This window comes from Aptenodytes forsteri, unplaced genomic scaffold (assembly GCF_000699145.1).
Source record: "Aptenodytes forsteri isolate BGI_AS27 unplaced genomic scaffold, ASM69914v1 Scaffold241, whole genome shotgun sequence".
Taxonomy (NCBI): Eukaryota; Metazoa; Chordata; class Aves; order Sphenisciformes; family Spheniscidae; genus Aptenodytes; species Aptenodytes forsteri.
In genome coordinates, this window is record NW_008795252.1 from 6322046 (window position 1) to 6339085 (window position 17040).

Genomic DNA, 17040 nt, shown 5'->3' on the forward strand with positions numbered 1-17040 from the left:
TTATTTCCATTATTAAACTGTTCTTATCTCAACCCACGAGTTTTCTCACTTTTACTCTTCTGGTTCTCTCCCCCATCCCACTGGGGGAGGGGGGAGTGAGCGAGCAGCTGTGTGGTGCTCAGTTGCCAACTGAGGTTAAACCACGACATTACTGCATGCGTCGGCTTATCTCACCTAACTTTTGAGGTTTAAACTCCTGTTTACAAAGATTCACATTGCCCATTATAAAAGATTTACTCTTATACATGCCACTCAATTTTGGTCAATTCATATTAGCATATTTGCAAAGTGCCTTAAAGTAGGAACCTATATGCTGAACATTCACAGAAGAAAGAAGAATTCCACTTACTGATGTGCTTAAGTATGAACTCAGTTTATCTTTAAAAGCAAAATGAAGAAATAGATGTTTCAAGGGCATATTCCTTCAGACACATACAGGCACACGCAGACACACACACACAAACAAGAGTTTTCCCAAGGACTGTCTGCATTCAAACCTCTCTGGTGTTCTATTTTTCTGTAGCACCATGAGAAAGGAAGTACTATCGGAATTATATCAATCTTTGTTTCATGGAGAAAGAGTCTTAGAGACTTCTGCTTACAAATGAACAAAGGCTAGTATCCATACATTTGGCTCCACTGTCTTAGAGAAAGGAAAAATGCCTTTTACATGGATAATGAAAGAATTCATTCCTATGAAAATAGTGTTTTCCCAGAAAAAAATATTAGACTGAAAATATATTTATTTTAATTTTTAGCTGCCTGAGAGTGCTGGAGAGCTTTTATATTTTTTCAGGCTTTTTGGGAGCTGAAGGATATTGGGGGAACATTATTAGGGTAAATGTGTGTTCTTAATCTTAAAGTAATTGTAGCCTGCTTGCATGGCCTGTATGCATAAAAAAGTGCGTGAAGGAATACACCCATAAGGCCCATACCTGGGAATTTTAGTGACTTCTGTGAATTTTCAGTGTTTGGATGTGCTTAGGTGCCACTGCAAAGCACTTACTGTGCAGATCTTGGCCTTTATAACCTGCTTTTGTTTCAGCACAAAGTACTGAATGAAGATAAGGAGTCACTCCCAGCCATCTGCCAGCGATCAGCAACATGTACAAATTAAATAGCTCTCAAAAAAAATAGGAGTAGAGATGTGAAATTAACATATGTTCACAAATGCATAATTTAATATTCAGTAAATTTATGGAAAATTCAGTGTGTATGGAATTCAGTATTTTTCTCTATTGTGATTCATTCACAGATAACACAGCATTATAAAGAGTCTATGATGTCTTAGTATATTGAATTCCCATCTTCTTCATGGGATTTCTCCTAAAGGCCATATCTGCACCAAGTTCACTGCTTCCTGCATCATCAGCCTACCGCTTGAGAAACCGAGACTACAAGTATTTTTTTCTGTCTGGACAGATTTTGTTTGAGGGGCACTCTAATCATTCTAATGCTTCACTATAAGTAAAATACCTTGAGACAGTCAAGTATTTGTCTAGAATGAGGTATACCCTATTCTTAGCAAGTCAATTTGTTGAAGATCCTCATCTAGAGTCTCACAATAGGTATTAGAAAGAGTCAGATATTTCCAGAGAGTAATTTATCCCATTTTAGACAGCTGTCTAAAGTAAGTGGGAGAAAATGGTCTCTGGAGGTGCTTCTTTCTTCCCTTTGATTTGAAAGTCTAGAGAGCTGGCTTAGTCTAGATAACTAACTTTTAGACAGATAAAAATCAGGTCAGATGACACCTGTCCTGGTTTTCTCTCCTTATGTCATTCTAGATCTACTCATTTTGGCCAAGGAACAAAAAAGCCCGTCATCCAGCAGCTCCCAGCCTAAGGACAGGAGCCCCTTACAATTGCTTAGGCAAGCTCACAGGAAATTCAAATGGATAAATGGTGTTCTTATGGAAATCAGTAGAAGTTCTCCATAAAAAATGCAGAGCTGATGTACAATTATTGGTCCTAGTCTAAATGTTATATGTAACGATGAGTTACCTACCAAAAATACAGAAGTCACTTCTGGCCTCACTCTAAATACAATACATGATTTTGGAAACACTAGGACTAAGTAGTTCTTTCCCAGCACTGCAGTTGTAAACAACCATGAATGTAACTAATTCAGGAAAAGCTGGAAATATGAGCTGTATCTCCACAGAACTGAGCACTACAGCAATTATGGGTTGCACATCCCATAGGACATAGCATGGCAACCCAGATAAGGATGTCATGACACAGATTAGGTTCACTGTCATTTCCCCCATCAGTTCAGAGCTGGACCACAATCCAAGCAATATTTAAAACCATTTTTTTTCTCAGTTGTATCTCCTGAGATCTGCTTCTGTACTGCAGGCTTACCAGGAGACACAAGGGAGCTTAAAATTACTAGTACTGCTCAGAACAGTGGCTGTGCAGAGCTGTGATAGTTGGATAGCCATGCAGCTCCCAGACTAACAGAGAGAATTTCTAACAAGGACAACACAGAATTTTCTTCTCAGGGTTGTGCCCTGGTCTGGGTACACACTCCAAAAGCTTCACTGCAAAGTTAAACCTTTGAACAGACCAGCAAAACTGAGTCTGGAAACCTCACAAGACAGGCTCTTTCACAACATCTTCTCTCCTTTCAGCTGCTCGTAGAGGTCACAACATCTGCACAGAGCAAAAAACCCTTCTCAAGATATTTTGGGAACCTACTCTCTCAGAAGACAGAGAGGAAGGATGCAAGATGAAGGCAGGTGTAATAACTTAACTGATCCTCCTTTAATCAAAAATGTATTTATTCTGGCAGTGGTTATACTAGACTGAGGTAAATCATGGGGAGTCACAAGGTCTCATTGTACTGGCCAATGAAGAGACTAATAGGTAAGAGCTTGATCTACGCGAGCCAGGTAGGGAAGCACCCATCTCCATTTAACAAAGAAAGTGGGGTGGTGTTTATCCCTATATATGCAGAAACACAGAAAGGCACAAGACCTTCTGCCCATTTTGAGCCTGAATTCAGGCTAAATTCAGATTTAGTTTGACTATCCAGTAACATTTCTTTTCCTCTCACCTCAACAGAGTGCACATCAGCTACAGACCAGATGAAGAGTCAGATCTGTCTTCCATCCTCGACTCTGCCACTGACTCTCTGCATCCCCCTTAATTCATCATCATCTCAATTTTTTCCCCTGTAACACAAGAACAATAAATAGTTGTTTATAGCAAGCATTCACATCCATACATTGGAGATAATATTGTCTATGTGCAAAACATTAATTGTTGTCTGTTTTCATAACTATTTGTTTATTTAAACTAGTGAGACTGTCATAACAGTTTCTCTCTTAAGAAAGCAGTTCAGCACATTGATTTCCACTTGTATGGATTTGGGGGGTTTGCTTTTGTTTTAGCAAAACAGGTTCATGTCTTCCAGCCTTGTGGCAAACTTTATGGAGACATAAAATTCTTTATTCTTCGTAAAATTTGCCACAAGGCTGGAAGATACTCTGTTACACAAACTTCTATTTTTAAATGTCGGAAAACATAAATGTTCCAATTGTCAAAACAGCTTTTCAGAATAAATTACCTATGTAAAAAAAAAAAGTTGAAAATCTAATGATATACTTTTGGGCAGTGCTTCCTTTTTAAAGTACAAAGGGATTTGTTGTGTGCTCAGGACGTCAGCGTTCCACTAACGAGGCATACTGTCTCATGAACATACTTTAAGAAAAGCTAAAGGAACAAATGTACTGTAGGTTGACTGGCAGTTCAAAGACTTCAAAGTCTCTCTGGAGAAAAAAATGACATTAACTATGATTCATCAATCAGTGATTTATGTAACCTGCTAGCATTTCACTTTCACTATCCATCAAGTCCCCAAGTTTTTTGGTGTGTGATAATATGCTTTCTGTGCAGAGATATCATCACACAACAGGCTAGATACCGGTTACTAGAAAATGCTTAAAGGTGATACTCCTGGCCTTTGTAGGTACACTTTACATAGGGACCTCTTCTAAGACAGCTCAATCCTAAAAGGTGTGAAGCATCCGAGTGGAAGCTCCAGGAACATGGGTGAACTTTGGGGAATCAGGCACGTAGCTATGCATCTGCCTTAAGCATGGCTTTCTAACTACAAACACCTCATTTTTAAAACATGGGAAATCTTCATAGGATCCCCCAAAACAAGTATTCCTGCTCAGAAAGGTTTAAGTTGCATGAAACATACATCCTCTTTTGACAATGGAAATTAAAGAACTGACTTCAAATAACAGCGTACATTTAAGACTTTCTAATAAAAAGTACCTTACTTCTATGGTGACAATTTTTATGGTTCTTTTAACAGTTGTTTATTCAACTGTTACAAACTATTATGAGTATTATAAAAGGCAACAGGATGATATATGACCTAGAGCAGTGGTCTGTAATGATCCATAACACCACGGAGAAGAATATTACTGTTTATGACGACTGCTTATAAAATAATTTAAGAATGTGTTAACCCTTCATTGACATGAAATTATGTGAAATATTATGTTGATGTGAAATTATACACAACATTGCCAACATTCTTCATTTTTTAACACAATACCAATAAGTATGAACAGTGTGACAATGTGATAGTTCTCTAAAATGAAACTAGCCATTTACAGCCCATGCGAATGCATCAGGAAGGGGTACAGGGCCTCTGTGAAGAGTAATGAAATCAAGCCTACAGTCACTAGAATCATAGTCACTAGCCAAAGGTCTACCCCTCCATCTGGAAATGTGTAGGAATCCTGTAAATCAAGAAAAAAAAAAAAACCAAAAACACCACCACAGTGAGGTAGCTGATCTAGACAACAGTTTATGCAATAGAAAAGACTCTGAACCCAAGAGCAGAGCTTAAGATACCCATTTTAAATAAACACTTAGTACATACTCAACACCCACAGATTTTAAAGACACTTGTCCTGAAGTATGTACTTCTCTGCTGCTCTGCACAAGGTTCTTTTCTGAATCAAACGCTATGATAAGATGACTTTTCAGCTTTGTCCCATTGAAACTGTAGCATTCATTGGCAGAACATATGTTAATATGAAATTATTTTAATATGTTTCCAGAGCCTCAGATTTTTTTGTCTTGCAATAATACAGTGCCTTCAATTTTCCACTGGGTATTTGCTTCAATAACAGTTTATTGCAAAAAACGTCACCTTTTGAATCAGCCATGTCACTTGTAGCTCTTAAAGTATTTGTGAAAGCTCACATTTAAATACTGACTTTTCCATACCATTCATGTTTTCTGTTACCAGGGACGATCTCAGCCAAAAGTGGAGTGGTTGCTAAACGGATGGAAACAGCAATATTTGGTGTAAAAGACACTACCGTAACAGAGCAGAAATCCACTAATTTTTTTCCAGATACATATGCTGAAGTCCTAATGAATTTTTTAATGACTTCTTACAGTACAGAGACAATTTCATGTATGGATTCATGTTCCCTGTGCTTCTGAAAATCTTTTCTCATCTCCAAGTAGAATGAAAAGGTCAGGTCTTGCACTCACACATACAATAATCCAAGCATACAGTAAATGCAGCCGTAATGCACTTCTCTTTGAAGAAGGGCTATCTTATTTTGCAGCCACGTGTGCTGACATACCATAAATATGTTAATTTATGCTTCATGGTATTGTCAACGTAAATCCTCCTACATAAGCTAGTACACTGCATTTGCCCTTAGTGAAAAATTATTACTAAAATGACTGATTCTCAGTTCAGCACAACTCTCCTTTTTAAACAGCAGAGAAAATGCCACTATTAATAGCAGAGCTGTCAAGACAGCATCATCTAAAAGACTCAGAGTGTTTCAAGACAAAGCCAGATTGTTATTCTCTTGCTGCAGTTTGCAGAGGGGAAAAAAAAAAAAAGTCTGATTACTGAAAGTGAGATAGTTTAAAAGAAAACTTAGTTAAAACTTATGCACTGAATCAGGTAGGAAGGGCTGACGTGATTCTGTGTAGATTTATTTTGAAAACCAGTAGTTTCTCTTACTGGTGAATGGTTCCATTTGCTCTGTACTTACTAGCGATTCACCTCCACTGAAATAAATCTGGGGAGCATGGAGGGTGGTTCCTGGTCTCACTGTATCTTCTACAGATGTCTGTGCTCTTTATAAGATGCTGGGGTGGGGAAGAGGGGGTGGAGAGTTCTCACAGTTACACTTAATAAATCAGAAACAGCACTTCTACACATACCTAATTCCTTAATCTCTTTTTTCCCTTACAGGAGCATTCAGGGAGACCTCATTCTGCACATTCAGTAGCAATATAGTCACTCTGGACTCTTCTGTAAGGAGAGACCTATGCAGTGAGCCAGGATGTGAATTTACAATGCACTGACTCTCTAAGGAGATACTCCAAGTAAGTGCCATAGCCTTCCTTTTAGCAAAATTATTTGTTCCGCTTTGAAGTACACGTACACATGCTACAGGACTCCATATACTATTGTAGTAGTGGTATGTATACATTACAGCAATATATTTGAAAGCTGAATACCTTTTTATAGATGAATTCTTATAGACAGTGACTTTAGAGAATGATCATAGCAGGAAGCAATGGATGGCTTAGGTTACCAGAAAGGAAGAATAATAGTACTATTTCATATTACTTATTTACCATTAGCACTGTCTAGATCCCTTGTAAGTGACATTGATAACCAAAGGAGAGTTGTGCTTTTGCTTATATTTCTGGAAGCAGGTTGCAGAAGAGATAGGGGAAAAGAAAATCAAGAATTTAAACCTTCCATTGTATTCAAAGGTAAATTGTTGGATGCAAGCCAATAGAAGCCATGCAATTAACGCTCTATAAAATCTAAGTAGGAATGGCATTAGGAACTATAAACTCATCAATCACTGTGCTGTCAATTCTGACTTTTCTGATCTAAACATGGGGTTTATTCCTCTTGCTTGGGAGATTCCCAGCTATAGGAACTGATTCAGCACAAATTCTGCTGAGCTTATTCTCAGAGAAATCATTAGCAGTAGCCCTTTGAGGCTACATCATTGTTCTGTTAATGGTGTGAGCTGAGCGGCATAATACAAGTCAGATTTAAGATATTGTTAAATATCCAAATGACTTCTTTCCATTTGCTAGTCAATTCCATGGATGGCCACCCTTCATTTCTGAATCATCTGTTTTTTCCACTGGGGGAGAAATTATTAACTTTGCTCCTATTACCTCGTCTGCTGCTTCTTCCATGTTTCTTCCAGAGGTTTAACATCAGTTTTGGGATCAACAAGAAGAGCTCTCTGAGTTTTTATGAGTGCTGAAATGGCCCACACCAAATAGGAGTAACAAAGAAAGTTGTGCTAGCAAAAATATATTTGATAAAACAATATTTGAACAAAGCAGATACACATAGCTTTAGTGCTAACAGTAGCAAATTACAACTCCATGCACCAGAAAATACAAACATTGTAGTATTCATCAACATAGTACCAAGCAAGAAATACTGGGACGAGAGTATTATAGCCAAAATTTTCAGACTTTGGCATCCAAATATAAAATTTTAGGGAACAATCCAGGTTCCTCATCATAGGTGTATAGTGTAATTTTAGACTCCCCCTGATGTTCCACCTAGTCTGCAGTTGTCCTACGACAGTGTCCTACTAGCTGGGTTCATGCATGTCAGTCCTGGATATCCTAGGACATCTAAAATGATAGCAGAAAACTATGTTTAGGCACCTGATTTACTCCTCTAATTTCAGATTTGGTCATTTGAACACAAGGCACTTAGACTTTTTCAGAGGTGCTGACACTATCAATGAAACCTTTTTTTTATACTTTACTTTTGTTTCGAACCATGATTCAGACTTATTTAACAGGAATCAAAGGCTAATAAAATTGTTATGAAAATGAAACAATTTTGTCAGATCACATGAAACTTTCTGCTCAACTCATGTAACAGCTACAAGCAGTGACACATGCACCATTCTGTTTCATTACTGGTAATATTTACGCTAATGCATATTAATGCTGCTGTTGTTATGATTTCTGGTTTATTCAAAAAATTGAAATATGCTTATTTCAGGTTAATGCCTAAAGCTTTTTCTTTTCTGTTTTGATACAACAGGAAAACTAAACCATGAGTTATTCACACACTTACAGTTCTGGTAACAGAGCAACAATGTAATTTACTGGAGACATTTACCTTACACAGCAGAACAGGATCTGGTAAAGTGTATGCAACAGGTAATATGGCTTTTTGTCACTCTCACAAACGGGAAAGAGACATCCGTTACCAAAAGTCTTAATGTGTGTTAGTAATGTTATTAAGCAAATATGGAACTCAGAAATTGAAAAGCAGCCATTAAAAGTGGGAAACAGCTGTCCAGCAGGTGTCAAGAATAGCCTTAGAAAAAGGTAAATATGAGAAAGAGAGGGAGACAACCTTAAATGTTAGGAACTGAGCACATAAGAGAGTTAAAGCACCCCTGATGGAATTCATTTCACATACATTTAGACACCTGCAGTGTAAACATCTATATCTGAGCAAGTCACCCAAGGCTGTTTTTATAGTCAAAAAGGAGAAACAGGCACAAATCATCTGAGCTATTTTAGACTTCTACATTAGAAACAGGCACTAGAACGCTCTCTCTATTCATCTCACATTTAGTCAGATAAATCCCACTCCCCAGTACATAAAAGCAGCAGGCACTTGAGACAAGACTGGTTCCCTGTTCCTCTGCTGCCAGTACATTACAGTGCAGCGCATGGTCATCATCTTGCAACTCAAGACATTTATGGAGGTAGTTTCCAGGAGGAAGCAGGGCATTGGCATACCATATCTTCTGGATTCTTTGTAAACCTCATCTCTGGTGTCCCCTAACCCTCATATAGGCACCATACTTCAGGCAAATCTTTTCATATGGACTATAACTCCAGTGTAAATATGTAAAATTACCATGTAACTACTCAGGATATAATTGGTTGTGGGTTTCTTTACTGAGAATACTTGATTTCATCCTTAGGCTGATAACATTTGTTATGCACAATAATTAAGGGGTTTTTTTCTAAGATCAAGGTTAAGGAACTTTGTCAGTGATAAAAATAGTTTTCTAACTGCTTCATTGAATGGTACTAACTGCACAGTACTCAGTGCCAGGTTCTTGAAATTTGAGTTATGAATAGTTCTGCTGTCAGAGAGATTCCACGATTTCATATTCCACTCTTGTTTGTGTGGGAAAACACTACTTCTGCTTAAGAGAAGTTGTAACAGAAGCCACAATACCTTAATTTTGTTAACATTATATCTGAATAATAGCTGGATAGACTTCTTGCTGACTCTGCCAAAATGCTATGTGGCTCAGGAGGCAGACAATGGTCCTGGGACATCATGAGGCCAGTTTCATTTCTACAACGCACTCAAGAATCAGCCTTTCTCTTCTTCCCTCAAAGCATTAGAGGCTTCCCAAGGCCACTTGCAGGATAGCTGGAATTAGGATTTTGGACCGATATTTCTTTGAAAAGCCTGTTTCACTTTTCTTATGTCAACCTATAGCTTGATTCAAGCTTGACATAACAACCATTCACTTAGATGCCTTAAAATTTCACTGATTCTGAATATCCAGTCCACTCTTCTAACATCTCAGATGCAAACTGCATCTGATCTATGCACGGCTTTTCAGGAGTTGAAACAACATGAGCTTGCCTTTTTACAAGAGCTGAGCACACACACCACTACTGAGTGTCAGCGTGACCTGGATGCCTTCCCTCCCGGAAGAAGTGCACCAAGGCACTTGAGTTCAATATTCAAGCTGTGAATATTGGCTGGTGTCAATCACTGCCAGATTATTTGCATAATTGTTTTTTTAGCAGAATTCTATCTCTGTAAAATGGATCTAATCATGCCTTCATTTCAGGGGAGTGAAATTGCTACAGTGAAAATAACACCAGAATGTTATTTCATTGTAGTCAAATGCTACAGTGAAAATAACATCAGAAGACTCTTTGGAGAGATAAATTTGTGTCAGATGTTGCACGGAATATATTGTCATGGTGAAGATAAAATTACGCTATACTTACTTCTCTCACACTGGGACTGTCCATCCAGGGGAGGAAGAAAGGAACCTGGGGAAAAAGAAGTATATGATCGTATAGTTAAAAACAGAGAGCAAAATATCCAGAAGCAGCATCCCATTTAAAAAAAAAACAAAAAAAACCCAAAAAAAAACAAACCCCAAACACTTTGTCACTTGCTAGAATCTTACTGGCAAACTAGCTGTAGTATCAGGTTAAGAGGCTACTATCCCAGCTAAACATTCCTTCTGTATTCAACTCAAGTAGCACAGATGCCTGAAGAGAGCCAGCACTGGAACTTAGCTATTTCAGTGAAAATCTGGTGTTAAGAGACTAAACTGGCAAAGAAGGAGGCTTCCAGTTAAGGTAATGTACTTGGCATTGAAGCAGTTATGAATTAATTCATGTTCTGTGGGGATATGGAAGATGCATATGATAACTTCTTATCACAGAAAACTTTGCCTGATCTTTTGTGTCAGCGTCTTAACCTCCATAAATAATTGAAAGACCTGTTTTCCAAAGGCATTTGAGCACCTAAAGGCAACTAGAGACAGGAAAAAAAAAAAAAGTAATTTGCCTAATTCCCACTGAAATCGGGAAAAAATGGTTCTAATCTGTATCCTTGGAAATCTGCAATCAGGTAATTTATTAACACTGGATTTAGTCTATTAAAAGCTGTATATTTTTCCCTGAACCATACTCTGTGCACACTAGAGAAATAAATTAGCACTGGCAGCCTTTATTCTGGCATTTCCTAGCTTTTTAATCCTAGTCTTTCCCTTCTTAAGAATATTAATTGACACAGTTTTCATGCATGACATAAAGAATCTACCAGTGTTAGTAAAACATAAGATTTTACATTAATAATGACAGAATTTTCATTCATATTTATACTTTACAGAAAAACATACATGATTTCTACTTTGTTACCCTGAATGATCACCCTGTCAATTTAAATAATTTTCACTCTTTTCTTATTCCTCATGCAGCTTTTATCCCTTCAAATATTTTTTCTATTTTGATCATTATATAATAATGACAGAATTTTCATTCATATTTATACTTTACAGAAAAACATACATGATTTCTACTTTGTTACCCTGAATGATCACCCTGTCAATTTAAATAATTTTCACTCTTTTCTTATTCCTCATGCAGCTTTTATCCCTTCAAATATTTTTTCTATTTTGATCATTATATACTTCTGCAACAAACCTCCACAACTTTAACTATTCTATATTTTCTAAGATACACGTTTTCTTATATTTCAATTACTGGTGATCTGGTGTTTCATTTACTCTGGCTTTCTTTCTAACGTTTGTTACCTTATTTAGCCCTTGAAAACACCCACAGGTAATATTACCTCAGCATCTTATCAGAACTGTAAAATTGAGGCTACGGTTCTGATGTGCAATACACTATTACAGTATCTTCACGAGGGCATCCTGCATATACCAGGTTAATATTTACTGATGTGCTAATGTAATAATGACCTATCTGCTTCTGCTCCTCTCTGGGGTACTTTCTATCTATAGGGATGGGAATTAATGACAGTCTCTCTGTGCTGCCTGATGTCAGAGCCGAGAAAGGTGTGAAGGGTATATAAGAGCTGTATTACTTGTCAGCAAGGAAGGGGGAAAAAGGATACTCCAGAGCTAGATGCAAGCGTGGAATTGTTGCATGCACCCTTCTTGCTAACACGGGCGTGCTTTTTCTGTTAGCTCCCTGACCACTAAAAGGTAAACAATTTCCCTTTTTTTTTTGTACTTAAGATGCAGTGCAACAGATGTGCTTTCAGGAAAGCAGAATGTATCTCATTATTAATCAACAGCATTTTTCAGGAAAAGTCTAAGATAACTTCAAGGTAAATTGCACCTGGGACCAGAATTTGAGACTGGGACATGTCGGGAATGCAAACTGGAGATAAGGGAAAGGATTGAAACTACTAGATGGAAAATGAGCATTTACTGTTGAGAGTTCTCTCTCTGAAACTGCGTTGTGTCACTAAACTTAGGGGGATCGTTTTTTTACTCTAGCCTGTGAAAAAGACTAGCTGCTGTTGATTTAGGACAGAATGGGCATCAGTAATAGGATGTGCTGAAGACTATTTGGGTTTGCTTTCAGTTTTGAATCGTTATTCTTTTCAGAAAGTTTGGAAGCAAAGATGTGCAACCTAAAGCTGTCAGTTTTCTTCATTGCACTTTCTGTCACTCTGAGCTGTTTGGAAGCTACACCTATTGAGAAGTGAGTAATAATCATATTTATTTCTTTTTAGGGGAAAACATGTTCAGATTATTGCATGAATTGCTTTTGCTTTCATGTCTCCAATAATACGAGCAAAAATAGAGCTATTCAATTTCACAGTGTATTTTATTGTTGTTTAAAGATTACTATCTGTGGCTGATGATCTATCTGATGGTACTTCCAAGAGACAAGGATGGATATTGCCAGTAATGTCACGGAATACACTCTCAGGACTTACTGAGGAAATGCCAGAACAACCAGCAGCAAAGACAAAAAGGTATTGATTTTCCTTGTTTTTTCTAGTCATATCGGTTAGGATTAAATTATGAAGCAAACTTCATGCCAGTGATATTCTGTTACTTGAAACTCTTTGTGTCTGTTGTCTATTCTCAAAAAGAGCTTAAAATACCCTTCTTCTTGTAAATAGAACCATTCTGTAGCATAAAGATCAAAGCATTCAGGGTAGAAAGTGAAATCCAGAGATCATTTAACCACTTTACAATTATAATGCTTTCATAAATGAAAAAGGCTACAAATACTACATTACCTTGAGAAGACAGGTGTATTTTGAAAGGGCTTTCTCATTTAAATTTGTCATATTTCCAAGCCTGAAGGGAAAAAAAGAAAATATACCCTTCTTAATAACACTAATGCTCTGCTAGAATGGAATTATTTTATAACATAACTATTTCCTGTAAGTAAGTAATATTTCATTACAGAGTTAAATATCAATTTAATCGTGGGAAGAAGGAAAAGAAGCAATTGGCTCTGATAGAATTTAACTAGTCTGAAATGCATTCATGTTTATAAATCCATAAATCCAATTTCAGGTAACTTCTTTATGAATAAAATAGCATTTCAAAAAGTATTTGCAATTTGTACTAAAAGATAAACAGCACTGGACTATTCTAACTGTTCATCAGGCTTTTGAGTGAATTTCTTTCAATGACAATTCTGTTATGGACAGATTCAGTAAATACACGTGTCTGTATAGTTGCTTGTTCCTTTCTCTCCAAATTTATTAAAAAAAAATTCATTATTATATGACAATTTGGTTATCTTCCAAAATATTTTGATAATGGAGACTAAGTTCCCACATTTTTACAGCTATTACTTTAAAAATAAAACAAAATAATAATTGTGATACTCAAACACAAAGCATCACCTTTATGAGTGTGTGGTATGCCTTATGCCTGAAGGGAAAAAGAAAATATACCCTTCTTAATAACACTAATGCTCTGCTAGAATGGAATTATTTTATATAACTATTTCCTGTAAGTAAGTAATATTTCTTCACAGAGTTAAATATCAATTTAATCGTGGGAAGAAGGAAAAGAAGCAATTGGCTCTGATAGAATTTAACTAGTCTGAAATGCATTCATGTTTATAAATCCATAAATCCAATTTCAGGTAACTTCTTTATGAATAAAATAGCATTTCAAAAAGTATTTGCAATTTGTACTAAAAGATAAACAGCACTGGACTATTCTAACTGTTCATCAGGCTTTTGAGTGAATTTCTTTCAATGACAATTCTGTTATGGACAGATTCAGTAAATACACGTGTCTGTATAGTTGCTTGTTCCTTTCTCTCCAAATTTATTAAAAAAAAATTCATTATTATATGACAATTTGGTTATCTTCCAAAATATTTTGATAATGGAGACTAAGTTCCCACATTTTTACAGCTATTACTTTAAAAATAAAACAAAATAATAATTGTGATACTCAAACACAAAGCATCACCTTTATGAGTGTGTGGTATGCCTTATCTGCTTTTCTGGGGCCTTGGTTTACAATCTCTTACTGGGTGAATTGTCTCATTGAAGCACATATTCAATTAAAGGCCACAGATCAGAGAGCTAACAGGTATAACGGGTTCAGTCAGGCTAGACATCAGCCAGAAATCTCGTAGCTTCCTGTAAGGACTGGAGTTTTAAACTTGGAGTGTCAGGGCCTGATTTTGTACCTTTAACGAAAAAGAGAATTCTGCCTCCACAAACAAATCAGGATTTCCATGAGAACCAGTTGCTGTTTGAACCTCATATGTTAAGGGCTTGATTAAACTCTTTTTAAATCAATAGAAATATCCATGGAAACCTAAGAGAACCTATATCAAGACCTAGCCAACCATTTCCTTTAAATACAATTACATATTTAAAATACTAATTGCTTAGAAATTGCTGCCTATTTGCCGATGAAGAACCAGTATAATACAGACATTTCTCTCACAATTGCTATTCCATTTGGATTCTTAGATTAATACACGTAACTCTAAAAGAATAGATGATATTTTAAATAACAAATTTAGTCAATCAATAGGAAAATGTACTCCTTGGTAATTGCTCAGAGTTTGAAACTGGGAAATTGCCACTCTTCACAGCAAATTTTTGCTGCAAACTGTTGTCTACCTCATACCACATCAACATGAAGAAACCCAAGAAAATTAACAGTAACCCAAAAAGCAATCTCAGCAAGCAAGTATTTCTGTCTGAAGGAACAACATAGTGGTCTAAGAAACAAGCTTGCAAACCCAAGCTCTCTCAAGCTAACTGTTGTATTGTGATTAAAAAAAAAAAAAAAAATCTCATGCTACGTAAGTTCTACACAGAGTTCCGTAAATGGTCTATTGGTTCAGACCATAAAATGTTCTTTTTAGATACAGATTCTTCCATGGACACTCTTTAAAGTCTCATCCAGCAAATGATTACCACAACAGCACTTTCAAGTTGCTGGTGTTTCAACAAAGATGTGGCAACTTTTCAGTAGTGAAGACATCTCTGTTTAGACAGAACTAAATCTTAAGTGGTACTGAAGTCAGCAGAAGTTGGCAACGCCTGCCACCTCTCATGGTACATGGTGCAGTTGGGAGAAAGAGTCTTTGGATGCAATCCACTTGATGTGGACTGGAAGATTACTGTTCAGTGAGAGCAGGATATGATTCTGTGGGAACAAGAGAACTAAATAAACGTTAGTGATTGTCATTATGTTAGTAATCCTCATGATATCAGCAAGAGCTCTGAATAGATTTAGAAGTTCAGCTTAAAGTTAAACATTTAGTCATTGTTTTCACTTACTGCCTTAACTATACTATCATTACAGGTTTTCTAGATGTAATAAACTGCTATGCAGAATATCAATAAAAATGACATATGACTGTTAAGGTCTTTGCATTTAAATAACCCTCATCATTAAAACTGATAATAGCATACAGCGCAAGATTTTTTTTCAGGCACAAAGTAGGTGGTAGGAAGATTGTAATGTTCCTGTATTTGTGCACATATTAAAAGAACTCCCACATTAGCACAGCTCAAATGCCTATTAGAAGTGGCACACTTGATTGCTCATCATTTGACTTAATCTTGGCTCTTTTTGTTTTACCTTAGTAGTCACCACCTAGAGAAACGGAAATGCAACACTGCTACATGTGTGACACAACGCTTGGCTGATTTTTTAGTTCGTTCCAGCAACAACATCGGAGCAATTTATTCACCTACGAATGTGGGGTCCAATACATATGGAAAGAGGGACACAGTTGGGCTTTTAAGCAGAGAACCCCAAAACAATGCACAGCTTTAGGGTGTTAAAATGACTACTGCTACAGTTTTCATTAGGAGCTCAGTTTTTAATGTATCAATAACTTTTTGGTCATTTATTACTTGTACAGTCTTAACAGTGCCTTGTTTTCTGTGTGTGCGTGTATGTGGGTATGTGATTTATGTTCGTCATTTCACTATGCATGTACCATGACATGCATAGGCTATTGTTTCAACTCCATTAAGAACTCCAGAAATCTGCTTGTCAAATTCCTTTGAAAAAAATAAATGTATATATCACAATAATAAATGGAAAAGTAATTGCAACAGGGGTTTTTATTAATTATTATTATTATTATTATTATTAAAAGGATGAAAAAGATAACCATGATGTCTATGTCTTTATAGTCACAGTTTGGTAAGAGAAAGAAATCATCTTAATTAAGACCAACAAAAATTAGAATGCTAACAGAAGTTAGGTCCTAATGAAAGTAAACCAGAAGAATCTTCTTAAGAAAAACAAAAATTAGAATGCTAACAGAAGTTAGGTCCTAATGAAAGTAAACCAGAAGAATCTTCTGGTTTTGAAACATCTACAGCATCTTGTTCTCCACAATTGAAGGAACAACTAGATGAGACAAGATGGCTGCATCATGCATATGATTATACCAGTTCACTGACTGGTCTCTTTCCACCTTAACATGCATTAAGCAAGTAGAAGTGGTCTTGCGGCACAGATTTCCGTACGTACTGAGCATGGGATTTTAAGAATTTACAGTTCTTATTTTAAGATGGTATCAGTAAAATGTAAGCATAATGACCATAACTGCTTTTAAATATGAATAAAAGAAAACTCAGTTAACAAGCTAGCAGAAACACCTGTCCGTGGGTATTCCTTTCCTTGAACTAGAGTAACAAAGGGAAGAGACAAAACCAATGAGCACTTCAGGCATCAAAACTTATCATAGAAACAGGGTAAATTTGCCTGCTGGCATACTTACATTGCTACCAAATTCCAAGAAAACTAGTTTAGAGATGTGCGGATCTTAATGGAAATTTGACAGTGTTATTTTCTCCTACCTCAGCCCAGGATCAGTGCAGGCTTAATAAACATGCCTGTTCCTTTAAATTGTTAAGCAAACTTTCATAGAGGTGACATCCTATATCACAGCAATGGTTGTTTTGTCCATCATTTTCTCAGTGAAGTGTTCACTGTCATCTGAAAAA

General features: G+C 36.6%; 2 protein-coding genes across 2 annotated transcripts in view; one reads left to right on the top strand and one right to left on the bottom strand.

The window, feature by feature from the left end:
* Nucleotides 1-11937, bottom strand: part of SLCO1A2 (solute carrier organic anion transporter family member 1A2) — a 37072-nt gene extending 25135 nt beyond the window's left edge. The window contains 3 exon segments of the mRNA XM_009279002.2: nucleotides 7194-7281; nucleotides 10041-10085; nucleotides 11910-11937. Coding sequence (XP_009277277.2) covers nucleotides 7194-7281; nucleotides 10041-10085; nucleotides 11910-11937 — 161 coding nt within the window.
* On the top strand, nucleotides 11462-15856 carry IAPP (islet amyloid polypeptide). The gene is made up of 4 exons (XM_009279003.1): nucleotides 11462-11773; nucleotides 12182-12278; nucleotides 12421-12555; nucleotides 15664-15856. Exons 2-4 carry the CDS (start codon nucleotides 12199-12201, stop codon nucleotides 15854-15856), a joined length of 408 nt encoding a protein of 135 aa, XP_009277278.1. The 5' UTR covers nucleotides 11462-11773; nucleotides 12182-12198.
* The last annotated feature ends 1184 nt before the right edge of the window (nucleotides 15857-17040 follow it).

Bases quoted from the DNA above. Each gene is read 5' to 3' on its own strand.
- IAPP (XM_009279003.1), top strand. From the start codon at position 12,199: ATGTGCAACCTAAAGCTGTCAGTTTTCTTCATTGCACTTTCTGTCACT. The intron at 12,279-12,420 runs GTGAGTAATAAT...TGTTGTTTAAAG, and splicing joins GAAGCTACACCTATTGAGAA to ATTACTATCTGTGGCTGATG. The intron at 12,556-15,663 runs GTATTGATTTTC...GTTTTACCTTAG, and splicing joins CCAGCAGCAAAGACAAAAAG to TAGTCACCACCTAGAGAAAC.